At 40.4% G+C, this 12,955-nt stretch overlaps 1 protein-coding gene across 3 annotated transcripts in view; it reads left to right on the plus strand.

The window, feature by feature from the left end:
• Nucleotides 1-12,955, plus strand: part of dock8 (dedicator of cytokinesis 8) — a 118,113-nt gene that overhangs the window by 51,344 nt on the left and 53,814 nt on the right. For 2 of the 3 annotated variants that reach the window (XM_088336129.1, XM_088336131.1), the window contains exons 20-27: nt 118-352; nt 418-579; nt 2,191-2,369; nt 4,965-5,057; nt 7,039-7,134; nt 11,076-11,225; nt 11,301-11,414; nt 12,782-12,937. In XM_088336129.1, the coding sequence (XP_088192255.1) occupies nt 118-352; nt 418-579; nt 2,191-2,369; nt 4,965-5,057; nt 7,039-7,134; nt 11,076-11,225; nt 11,301-11,414; nt 12,782-12,937 (1,185 nt within the window). The remainder of the gene's footprint in view (nt 1-117; nt 353-417; nt 580-2,190; nt 2,370-4,964; nt 5,058-7,038; nt 7,135-11,075; nt 11,226-11,300; nt 11,415-12,781; nt 12,938-12,955) is intronic. The other variant, XM_088336130.1, reaches the window with a different exon arrangement.

Genomic DNA, 12,955 nt, shown 5'->3' on the forward strand with positions numbered 1-12,955 from the left:
TGAGTCTTTCGTTGTCATGACTGGGTCAGTGGTTGGAAAAGGTTAGGGGGAATGCACATGTGGCACTGTAGTCCTCTACAATATTATAGCACCCATTTCTCTTGTTTTACCCACCAGGATAACCACTTGGAGCGCTTCTTTACCCTGTGCCACGCACTTGAGGGTGATGCCACATTCCCACTGCGGGTCAGAGAGGAAAAGATTCCTGAGAACAAGCTGGAGCACGAGCTGAAGCTCAGCATCATCTCCCTGTCGTCGTCCAACCTGGAGCCGCTAGTGCACTTCCTGCACCTGGTGCTGGACAATCTGTTCATGCTCATTATGCAACCCATGCTCATTGCTGGCCAAACTGGTGAGTGGGTGATTCCGCTGACTTTGATGCGGCCAATAGAATTGTGATGATGTACTATTTTTCAGCCAATCTGGCCCAGATTGCGTTTGAGTCGGTGGTGTCCATTGTCAACAGTCTGCATAACAGTCAAGAGCTGAGTAGGGACCAACAGGGTCGGAACTGCTTGTTGGCTTCCTACCTTTACTGGGTCTTTCGTCTGCCTGACCCACCTCGCGAAATTCCAAATGGTATGTACAAATGCATACCCACAGAAATAAGATTTTTTTTTTGTTCAAACCTGAATATCTCAATGGTGTATGGTTCTTTCTAACAAAAAAATAAAGTTTGGAGACATACACAGTGTTGGGCGTGTTGCGAAGAAGTAGTTAGTTACCATTAGTAGTTACTTTATTTAAAAGGAACTCCGTTACCCCTTGGATTACTGAAACCCAAAAGTAGCGTTTTACCCTCTAAGACCATTTACTAGCATTTAAGCCGGCCACTTAAAACTGCTTAAAAATAGCCACATAAAAAGAGTAATAGAAGGAAACTTGTACGCCAAAATATTCAAGCTGTGAAGCCTCCAAATTTCTTGTGTAATCTTGAAAGCTTGCAAACAAACATTTAGGCGAGCCACTCCGTAACCATATTGAGTATTGTTCGAGAGGTTTTCTTTTTTTCCCCAGGCATGGTGTATTGCAAAAAAATAATTTTACAAACAAAAAGACCAAAACTCCGCACACTCTGATTGTAGCAGGTTGGTTCTTTCTGTTTAAGCTATGCCCCTTACCCACACAACCTAATAGCCACATATAAGCTGACCCCCTGATTCAGTATTTTACATTACAGTTGTAAATTTGGCCTTGGATGCGAGTTTATACGGTAGGGAGAATATCTCCAATATGAAAAATGTGAATGTTCTCTCTCATCCTGAGCTGACCGGAGCCCATACGAAAATTTGGGTCTGGCCTAAAATGTTAATCATTACGTCGGGTTTGCGCCGGGACTGGTTTCTCTCTGGCAGGCTTTTTTCTTAATTATTCATGGTTGGTAGGCGTCTGTAATTGTTCTTAGTGAATTCTTTTGTGGAGGATCCGCGCGGTGAATTCGGTCCCCCTTTTGTGCAATGCAGCCCTGGTCCACGCACTTGCCTCGGCACATCCGCAGGCTTGGCGCGTCCCTGTACATGGAGATCCTCCACAAAGAAAATTAGACCGACTAATTATTGGTTTAACTTAAAAAACAACTTCGCAAGAGAGGAACCCTCCTCACAAAAAATGTCCTAACAAATAAAATGTGAAAATTTGGGTTTGCTTTGTGCTCGGTTCCGCAAATCCGATTAATTTGTCGGGCTCAGACTGGTTCAGGCTTTAATACACTCGGGCCACATCGGGTCGCGCTGGATTTTTCAGGCCGGATCTTACCTCTAATTCAGTTGTACTTTGCAGGTAGATACAAAGATGCCCACCCATTTACAATGGTGGGTAAGGGTTTTACGTGACAATATGAGTGATGCAGAATTTTTCATCAGTCGGGTAACATCACAATTTGACAGTTGAGTGACTAAATTGTACTAATAACGTGTTACAGTACTCGTTGCAGAGAAAATTAATTGCGTTCCAGGAACGTGTTCCTATGTAACAGGTTAGTCCAATCACTACTAATAAATACCTAGAAAAATAAGATATTCCGAGTTAAAACCTAAATATCCCAATGGTGTATAGTTCATTTTATAAAAATGATATTTGTAGACACAGAACAATATATTTTTTCACAGCCAATACAAAAACAATGATCAATATTTTGTCCCTGTCCATTCACAAGCCACATCGTCACCAATGCACATTTACCAAAAACAGGAGCAGGCAGTGTTATGCCATCTGCAGAAAGCCGGTACAGCACAATGGGCCGAGCCTCCGCCACCACAGTGGGCAACATGCTACTGCAGTCCAGGATCCGCAGCAGCAGCAACCCCGACATCCCTGCGCCAAATTCATCTGCTGAGGATGCTGAAGTCAAACACTTATTAGCAGCAAAGGTATGTAGAACGTCATAGTGACCCACTTCAGTGTAAGTCATACCTAATTTTTAGTTTTTACCATGTTCACTGATGGTTGTATAGTTTAATAGACACTCAAAAAAAGGAGAGAAGACATGAATGGATTTGGAACTTACAAAGAGAACAGGAGAGGACTGTAACAAAAAACGTGTGCCCAATGCCAAATGTGTTCCAATGGCCCTCCCCTGAGCCCTTTGCTTGTATTTAATCAGATCAGTCTTAAAGGGTGTGGAAAATCAAAGAACAGCAACATTATTGGCCAATAGTGACAATTAAGTAAACCAGGGGTGTCAAACTCGGTTTGGCTCTAGGGCCGGATCCAGAGTTTCTTTTCTGAGGCCGGCCAAATAAGTAAAAGAATGTCACCTCTAACTTTTTGGCTTTGTTTTTCAGTATTATGCTTTATCATTCAGCCGGCATTAGTAACATACCCTACAAATTATAATCATGGATGACAAGGGATCTTTTCTGAACACATCTATTCACAAACAATGGGGAAGGAAGACTTGATTTGTTTAATTTGTTAACTGGTTTATTTTTATCGTTAATTGAATGCAGTTTAAAACCTGAGCCAACTCACCATGATCACAAAATTTTTTTTTAATGAAAATATCTATAAAATTTTGCGTATCAGATTTTGAGTTTTTCAATGCATATTATCAAATTGTATACAAATTTATTAGTTTGTTTTTGTCTCAATAACAATTTGATGAACTAGTTTAATTTGAGACAAGAAAAAGAAGGAAAAGTCTGCTTGTCTGTCTATTCATAAATGCAAATTTCTGCTGCTCTTGTAAAATGACTCGTCTCCATTCCTTGTCATTTTTTATTTTTGTCTGAATAGGATATGCAAAGAATGCCCTAAATATGAAATTGTAATGACGATACGAGAAAAAATTGATAGGCCTACATTATCTCCTTATATTGGTGTGTGAATGTCTGTGTGTGAATGGGTAAGTATGAAGCACATTGTAAAGCGCTTTGGGAGGTCTTCATTGACTTGAAAAGCACTATATAAATGCAGACCATTTACCATGCCATACAAACTCAACACTGGCCTGTAGTGCCCGAAGAGAGCATTTTGTTTTCATTTATTGAAACAGAAAAAAACAGAACTTTTGAGAGAAAATACCAAAAGACTGGCTTCTTTTTTTGACATATTCAGAAATATATGGCGAACTGGATTAAATCATTCAACAGGCCACATATGGCCCATGGGCCGTATGTTTGACATGCCTGATGTAAACTATGCATAATAATCAAAAGAATGAAAAAGCGAGGAATAACAGTCAACATAACAAACTGGTATTTTGTGCAATCTCGTTTGCAGGTGTCCAACATTAAAATCAGAGACAAGCAGAATGAACATATTATTTACCAAGATTCAAAGTCCAAAATCAAGCAATTTGATCAATAAATCTGATATTGTATATAATTTTTTAATGGATTCAGTGTTTTATTTGGTAGTCATGTTGTTGTTTTTTATTAGGGATGATCATCCGCAAATTTGTTTATCTGGCTTAATGAAAATATAAACAAATCATACACCTTGAATTCCCTCTATAATCTCTGCTTCATATTTGGCTTCATATCATGTTAATTTTTTGACAGTTTAAATTTTTTTTCTTAATGATACTTTATAAATGTGCCAATTCTATAGTGTAAACTGCCCCGACTTGTTAATGAAATTACACTTTCAGACAGGTCTCACAAATACCTCGTCGTATTAAATCTGTTGTCTTTCTTAAATTTGATCCCAACACGTCCCGAGTCGGGCAGCACGGTGGCACAGTGGTTAGCGTGTGCGGCACAGTTCTGAGGTCGTGGGAACCTCCTGCGTGGGTTCCAATCCAACTCCCGGCCTTACTGTGCGGAGTTTGTATGTTCTCCCCAGGCTTGTGTGGGTTTCCTCCGGGCACTCCGGTTTCCTCCTACATTCCAAAGACATACATTTCAGGTGAATCGGCCGGTCCAAATTGTCCCTAGGTGTGACTGAGCGAGTGAGTTGTCTGTCCCCGTGTGCCCTGCGACTGGCTGGCAACCAGTTCAGGGTGTCCCCTGCCCAATGCCCGATGATTGCTGGGACGGGCTCCAGCACCCCCGCGACCCTACTGAGGATGAGCAGTGCAGCTGATGAGATGAGATGAGATGAGATGAGACGTCCCGAGTCTCAAAATTGGCTACCTAATACATTCAGCCCTGTTTACTTAAATGGAAAATGGATGACTTGTGTCTAAAGCTGTCAATTGCTTTAAATAAAAAAATATATTTGACTTCTATAGCCATTATTGACAGTTAATGTGTTAATACTATCAGTAGTCAAGTCATTTGACCGGTCTTGACCTCTGAATCGCACAAAAAGACATCAAAAGCAATGCACGGGCAGCTTCCCAAATTTTCTACCTGATCACCCAGAATGCCTCCTCACAAACATACACAACATAAGCCATTTCGGTCGCCCTGCCCCCCCTTACACTACATTAGCTACTGTAATAGGCAAGCAGACAGCGGTTCTAACGAGGACATCCATCATGCTCATTGTGGTGGAACCCACTTGTGTGTTTTTGTCTGCAGGGCCACAATGTCCCAGGCAGTCGCATGTCAACTATTTTGGACATAAACAGCCATCAGAACACAACAGGAAGCACCAGGCCCTCCAGCAGAAAGGTAAAAGCAGTGGGGAGCGTTGCTATGGTCATCCAAGTTATATAATGCGGCTTTTTGCAAGGGGGGAAAAAGTGTGGCACAATGGAAAGTAAATTGGCAGAGATGGGAAGCAGCGTCGTGGCCATCATAGACTTTCTGGACTAGTTTACAGGCTCGGGGCGTCGTTGGTGTCATGCTCTTTCCGGACATCTTCAACATCTTACCTAATGTTTACTATTATGTGTACAGTAATGCTAATTGTAATTCACCCTGGTCAATCCTGGAAGGGGGATTACCACATGTGAGGTCCTTTCTCAAGGTTTATCTTTTCTCCTCACACTGAGGTTTTTGAGTTGTTCCTTGCCCGCATGTTGGTTTAAGATCAGGTAATTGTGTAATTTTGTAATTGTAACCCTGTGCAGTCCTTTGAGACATTTGTGTGATTAAGGGCTATATAAATAAATGTGACTTGACTTGACTTAAATTTGACAAACTGCGGAATATATTATGCCAGAATTTTACCAGTCATGTGGAACATGTTGCACTTTTACAAGATGAGCAAAGAAATACACAAGTTGAACAGTGTATAGCAGGAGATGCCAAACACATTTTCGCTTAGGGGCCACATGATAGGAAGAAACATTTTCACGGGGATTAAAGTAGATTAAAGAGAAAGACAGAAAGAAAGACAGGGAGCATGGAAAAGAAAACAACTGAAATAAAGGGTGAAAGAGAGGAAGAAAAATGAGAAAGGAAAAGAGCAAGAAAGAAAAAGACAGCTGGAACAAGACACAAATAAAGAGAAAGAAAGAGAAATAGAGAAAGTGAGCAAAAGAGAGAAAGAAAAGACAAAGTGATAGAGAGAGGGTAAAAATATGGAGAGAGAGAAAGAAAATATGAGAAAGTGAAGAGAGAGAGAAAGAAAAGGTGAGAAGGGGGAGAGAGAGAAAGGGAAATAAGGGAGGGAGAGAGCAAAAGAGATGAGGTAGGGAGAGAGCAAAATATGAGAGAGAGATCAAAAAGGAAGTAAGGGAGAGAGCGAGAGAGAAAATAGGAGATGAGTGAGAGAGAGAGAGAAAATGAAAGGTGAGTAAGAGCACGAGAGATGAAAAAAGGAGGGACAGAAAAAAATGAGACAAGGGAGAGAAAGAGAAAAACGGAATGAGATAGAGAGAACATGTAGGATGAGTAAGGGAGCGAGAGATGAAAAAAGGAGCTAAGGGAGAGAGAAAAAAATGAGATAATGGAGAGAGAGAGAGAATGTGAGATGAGTAAGAGAGTGAGAGATGAAAAAAGGAGATATGGGAGGGAGAGAATAAGGGAAAGAGAGAAAAAAAGGACATGAGGGAGAAAGAGAGAGAGAGAGAAATGAAATAAGGGAGAAAGAGAACAATTAAACGAGAAAGGAAGAGAGAGAGAGATTGTAAGATTGTGTCTGTCTTTGGGTGTTACGACTGGCTTTGCAAGCCTCTTGCGCTTCTATCATCATTGTCCCACAGGCTGGATTCAATTTGTTGGCCGTTTCAATCTGACTCGTGGGACTGCATATTTGACACCCCTGGTGTATAATATCTTTTCCTCCGGGCACTCCGGTTTCCTCCCACATTCCAAAAAACATGCATTTCAGGTGAATTGGCCGGTCCAAATTGTCCCTAGGTGTGAATGAGCGAATGAGTTGTCTGTCCCTGTGTGCCCTGCGATTGGCTGGCAACCAGTTCAGGGTGTCCCCTGCCCACTGCCCGGAGATGACTGGGATGGGCTCCAGCCCCCCCGCGACCCTAATGAGGATAAGCGGTACGGCTGATGAGATGAGATGAGATGATATTTATTTTTCATTGAACTAAAGATGACTCTTTGAATAATAACTTGTAATGTCCACCAGGTGTCAGTGCGGCGCAAGTTTTATTCTTACCACCTCTTTCTAACGTTGCTTTCCCAGCTTTAGAGTTAGCCAAAATTGATGAATACAATATACACATGATGTGTTTTTCTTGTCTTTCAGCAGTTTCACGAGGAGCTGGCACTTCAAATGGTGGTCAGCACTGGAGTGTGCAGGGAGAACGCATACAAATATGCCTGGTTCTTCTTTGAGCTCCTGGTCAGTCATTTTTTGTTTTTGTTTTATACACATTGCCCGGTTTTCATGTTTGTTTTATTATTCACAACATTCAATCACAAATCCCTCTTCACCTTACTCCAATCCCCTCTCTCGCTTCCTTTGCTTTTACCGAGGCCTATCATTACTCACATTTGTTCTCACCCTCACCATTAATCTCACTTAGTCATAGTTGTCCTGGAATGACCTCACTCTGGGGATGAATCAAATGGAAACTTTTATTAAATGCGTTTTTCAACATTTACCAGTGCAGAGTTTAAATGGAACAGATTTTGATCTTTATATTTGTATGTATCTATTCATTTTTGAACCCTTTGGACTTTTTGTCGTGGTCCATTATAGTGGTCAAATCCATGGGTTAACATTCATTTTTTAAACTAAAACAGGCATGAAAACCTCTCACCTTTAGGAGGAATTTACCATTTTAAGTAAAAAATGGTGACCTACATGAATTGTATAAATCCGAGGATAAAATGTTTTGAGGTGGGGAGGAGTACTGTATTTATTAGAGTTACGGTAAGGGTTGTTTGCCCAGGCAGGAGTACTGTATTTACCGTAAATTCCGGACTGTAAGCCGCTACTTTTTTCCCAAATGTTCAACCCTGCGGCTTATTCAGTGATGCGGCCAATTTATGTATTTTTTCTAACAGCCGCCAGCGGCGCTCAAGTACAAAAGGTAAGGTTTAGACCGGTGGAATATATGCGAGTGTGCTGCAAGCGTGTTTTTGAATAAAGGAGCGTAGAACGACGTCTATATGACAAAGTCTCTTTCCCATACTGGGGAAGATGACTTTAATGACGTCAATTATAAGGAGGAAGATGAGCACGCTTTACCATGATATTTACAAATACCGTAACTTTTTCTAACAGACCTGTTTCCTTGTGTTGCGAGCATGTTCCTAGTAGCGTTTTGCTACCCTTCACAGACACGGTTTGGGATGAAAGTTATAATATTATTATTAAAGCTTTGAAAACTCGGTGTACCGTCTTTCTTTGTAAATATGTGTAACCATGTATAATATGTATTTGCAACTGTATATTTTTGTAATGTATTTATTTTAGACTTATTCTGATATGTTTTCCACGGGTGAATCAAAAAGAAGGGGCGAATACAATGGGGGCGGATGGGAAGTGGAGTAAAGGTGAGACGTGTTTGTGGACACAGCGAACAATAGTGGATATATATTTTTCCCACCCTTACCTTTGGAAATATACATTTTTTTTCCCTTGGATTACTTTCAACGGGACCCGGACTCTGCAGGTCTGCGTCATATCTTAAGTACCGGTATCATTTCACGTTCAATTTGCCGGCTGTTGTTTTTGGACTGTGTACTTCATATTCAGTTACAATTGCGGGACTCAAAGTCAGATTTGAGTTAATTTCGTGATTGTGTTACATGTTTTAATGTGGGCGAATGCGGCTTATATGCAGGTGCGGCTTGTGTAAGTACAAAAGCGGTTATCCTCTTAAAATGTGGTGGGTGCGGCTTATAATCAGGTGCGCTCTATAGTCCGGAATTCACGGTATTCATCTGTAACGCTCATTAGATTTTATCTCATCACATTTTTCATTCATGGTACCAGAGACAAATGTGGAAGAATGGAGAAAAAAAAGAAAGTCATCCTACAATATTACTGATGCCATATTTTGTCTAAAATCATCATTGCAGCCTCTGTCGAGCTGCTTCTGTAGCGTGCGCCAGTATGTGCCGATCTTAGAATCGCTGGAATAAACTAATTTTTCACCTTCTTAGGGGTTTGGGTTGAATAGGGTCACGTGACGAGTCTGCTACATTTGATTGGTTAATCATGGTAGCGCCTGGTGGAGTTTTGTGCCAAAATAAAAAGCCCTTAGCGGAGTCAGCCAGACATGTACTTACGTGGAGGGAATTTATTAAGTAACAAAGTAACGACTTCAACGTTGCCTAATGTAGCAGAGTAAAAGTACTGTTTGTTCTTGAAATATTTACTCAAGTAAAAGTATAGAGATTTAAAAATACTCCTGAAAGACAAAATTTCCCAAAACGTACTCAAGTAAATGTAACGGAGTAAATTTACTCCGTTACTTCCCACCTCTGGTTATTTATTTCATCAATAGTGTTATTATTTTTTTCTGACTGTTTTGTATGTGAAGAACCTATGGGGGGTACCGTATTTTCCGCACTATAAGGTGCACCTAAAAGTCTTATTTTTTTTCAAAAGCTGACCATGCGCCTTATAACACAGTGCGCCTTATATATGGCTCAATATTAAATTCGCAAGGTCTCGCAACTACGAGAAACAGCCGCCGACTCCATTTTTCGCGCTGTGCATACTGGGAAATATTAAACGATTGGTAGTTGCCGGGGCTCGTGTTGTATTTGTTTACTAAGTGGCAAAATGGCTACCCCATTAAACTGCTTAATTCATATTCAACAAATACAGTATTTGTCTGAATCCAGGGTTATGACTGGTGAAGATGTAAAGCACAATTTACCTTAAACAAACGCAGAATTATTCAGAATGTCACGTTTGAGAGAGAGAGAGAGCGAGAGTGAGAGAGAGAGCGAGATTCTCTTTCATACGTGCATTTGTATAAGAAAATGGCTCCTGTTAAGAGACACGCGTACAACGCCGAGTTTAAACTCAAAGCGATCAGTCACGCAGCACAACACGGCAATAGAGCGGCAGCGAGAGAGTTAAACTTAAATGAATCGATGGTACGGAAGTGGAGAAAGGATGAAGATAAGCTCCGCCAAGTAAGGAAAACTCAACAAAGTTTCCGTGGCAATAAAGCAAGATGGCCAGAGTTAGAGGAGACACTTGAACAGTGGGTTGTTCAACAAAGAGCGGCAAGCAGAAGTGTCAGTACGATAACTATACGTATGAAGGCAACAGCGCTGGCACAAAAACACCGGACGTGTTGGATGGCCCATTCACTGAGATATGGTCAATTCGAACACAGCAGAAGAAGAATTCGAGGGATTCGTCGATGAGGAGCTTATAGAGTGATCTTTGTTTTTCTTTTGTGTGTTTACGTTTTACATTTTACAGTTATTATGTTATTGCTTTGCACTCGTTGTTTTTGCACAATACGAGTGTCACTTTATTGCGATTGCACTAACGTTTCATTTAAAATAACAGTATCAGACGTTTTTTTCTTTGCGTGTTGACTAAATGGACAAAAAATAAAATGATATGTCGATGTTGTTCAAAGATGTTAAAGATGTGTCACGAAAATGCTTTACCTCAGAGAAAATAATAAAACGGCTGTTTATTTATTTTGGGAGTGAATGGAGTTGTGGAAAGCTTGTTTGTTAATAAAGTTTGACCTTTTTGAATGTTTTGTTGACATTCCCTTGAGCGTGGCAACATCTAGAGGTTGCATAACGTAACTACATTCTCTACTGTAGTCAAGTCGTCACATTTATTTACCGTAAATAGCCCTTAATCCCAAAAATGTCTCGAAGGACTGCACAGGATTACAATTACAAAATTGCACAATTACCTGATCTTAAACCAGCATGCACTTATAGCGCCTTATAATGGGGTGCGTCTTATGTATGGCATAAGTTTTAAAATATATCATTCATTGAAGGTGCGCCTTATAACATGGTGCGCCATATAGTGCGGAAAATACGGTATTTGATTGTGGCTTTCTGGAATACAATACATGTTTTAATTAGGCATACCTTCAATTGTCAACCTTTTTCTGTTACAAACTGACCCCGGCTCCTCATCAGAGAAGGGAAAAGTTGTGGCCTTCTCAGGAAAAAGTGTGGGAACCCTTGATTTAGAAAATGACTCTCATCATTAAAAACTGGCAAGAAGAGTGTAATTGTAATCTTCTTGTGCTTCGGTCAACCTTTTGATTGCAATGCATGCAAGAAAAAACATTGTAGAGATTTATTTCCACTAAATATCCCCACTTTGTATTCAAAAAGGTAAAAAGTATGGCCCAGCACGTGTCTCAGCTGGACCAGAATAACGTCCCACGAAGGAGCCGCTTCTCGGACCGCTTCAAAGACGACATCACCACCATCGTCTCGGTGGTCACAGCTGAGATCGGGACCATCCTGGTCAAGCAGCAGAAGGTAGGAAAGTGATACAAATTTGCTTCCCATACGTCACACACTTCGCCAATTGCAGTTCGCTGACGTCTGTTTCAGGATGTGGAGCAAGCACAAAAAGTCAATATTAGCTTGGCCTTTTTCCTCTACGACTTGTTGTCTCTCATGGATCGAGGCTTTGTCTTCTTGCTGGTGAAAAACTACTGTAATCAGGTACACTTGCGCATTGAAAATACATCAGATAGTTGGTGATTAAAATTTGAGTTGGTAAAGGTCAAGTCACTCAGCTAACAGTAATGGGTATGTTTTTCTGGTGTCTGGTGGAAGTACAGAAGGAAGAAGGAGGTCTGATTTGTGCTGCGTAAAAAACGATTTTTTTTTAGTGGTACAATGTTAACTTATAAGAGAAAGTATTACCTTATTTCCCGCATTATGAGTCTCCAAAATGGCTACACATTGTATCCAACGCGAATTGAGTCCGAGCATTGCCGGTGAGAGCACATACACTTCACCACTATACCAGTGATACGGATTACATAAGAAAAGGCATTTAATTTAAATACTTATCACACTGTTTTTAATAATGGTGCCTCAAACACTGATTTCCATAGTGTATTTTGATATGAATGTGAACACATACATAATATATATATTTTTAACATTTTAGAATCGTCTACTTTAATAATTCACCGATATACTTTTGTGCCAACTTCGTGTGACCATCATAACAAAGCGACCAAAACGGTTATGTGTTTTCAGTCAGGCATTTCAGTGTCATTGGTCTACCTACAATCCACATAGCAATCTCTGACATATGTTTACTTGGGACCATTGAAAACTGTACTTTTAATGAGAAGTGGCTGTCCAACGAACATTTTTCGCAATGGCTAAAAGCTGTGCGAGGTAATGTGTAGAAGGCGCAATTTAGTGTTTGCGGTAAATATTTGTGTATTTTTGTTTTGTGTGTTTCAATTGTTTTTTTTCTCATCTTGGTCCTTCAATTTGATTTTAAAAGGCATTAAAAATATTGAATTTCACTTGCCCTAAGCTGTAGGAACCCTGTCTAACATTCGTTTTTGAAGAAGTGGAGAGACCGTTTAACTTATCAGAATACACTGGGCAAATCAGTGTTTCTGGCACCATGAGTAAAAAAGCGTGATAGTGAGATATGTACTTCACCTGTACTACTAGAGATCTTGTGGTTGATTGTCGGCGCTCTTACCGCCACTACTCGTGATTGATTTCCATAGCATACAATATTATGCAAGATTTTTCAACAAAGTTTAAAAATTGATCAATCATTGTTCAATCATTACACAAATACTTGTATAGCAACGCATACCTATAACTATTGTATGCAATTCCAAACAAATTCACCAAATTCTGCGATATATTAGGTGCACTTTTTCATTTCTGGCAAGATTTGGATTTTTAGGTCTGCGTTAGAGTCTGGAAAATATGGTATATTTAAACACTTAAAATGTCCATTGTTTAAGAAATTGACATACACAAATCTAGATTTACGCACATTAATCCTGCAAAATAATCTCCTCAATGGCATTCACCCGTTTGCGTTCCAGATGTCGGCCAAAAGTGTTTCGATGCCAACACTGATCAGCATGCGTCTGGAGTTCTTGCGAATCCTCTGCAGTCACGAGCACTACCTCAACCTCAGCCTCTACTTCAGCAGTACAGCTTCGGCTCCTGCTTCTCCGTGCCCGTCCATTTCCTCACAGGTGCACTTTTACCTGCTT

This window comes from Urocampus carinirostris, chromosome 5 (assembly GCF_059441175.1).
Source record: "Urocampus carinirostris isolate Australia breed hairy pipefish chromosome 5, RoL_Ucar_1.0, whole genome shotgun sequence".
Taxonomy (NCBI): Eukaryota; Metazoa; Chordata; class Actinopteri; order Syngnathiformes; family Syngnathidae; genus Urocampus; species Urocampus carinirostris.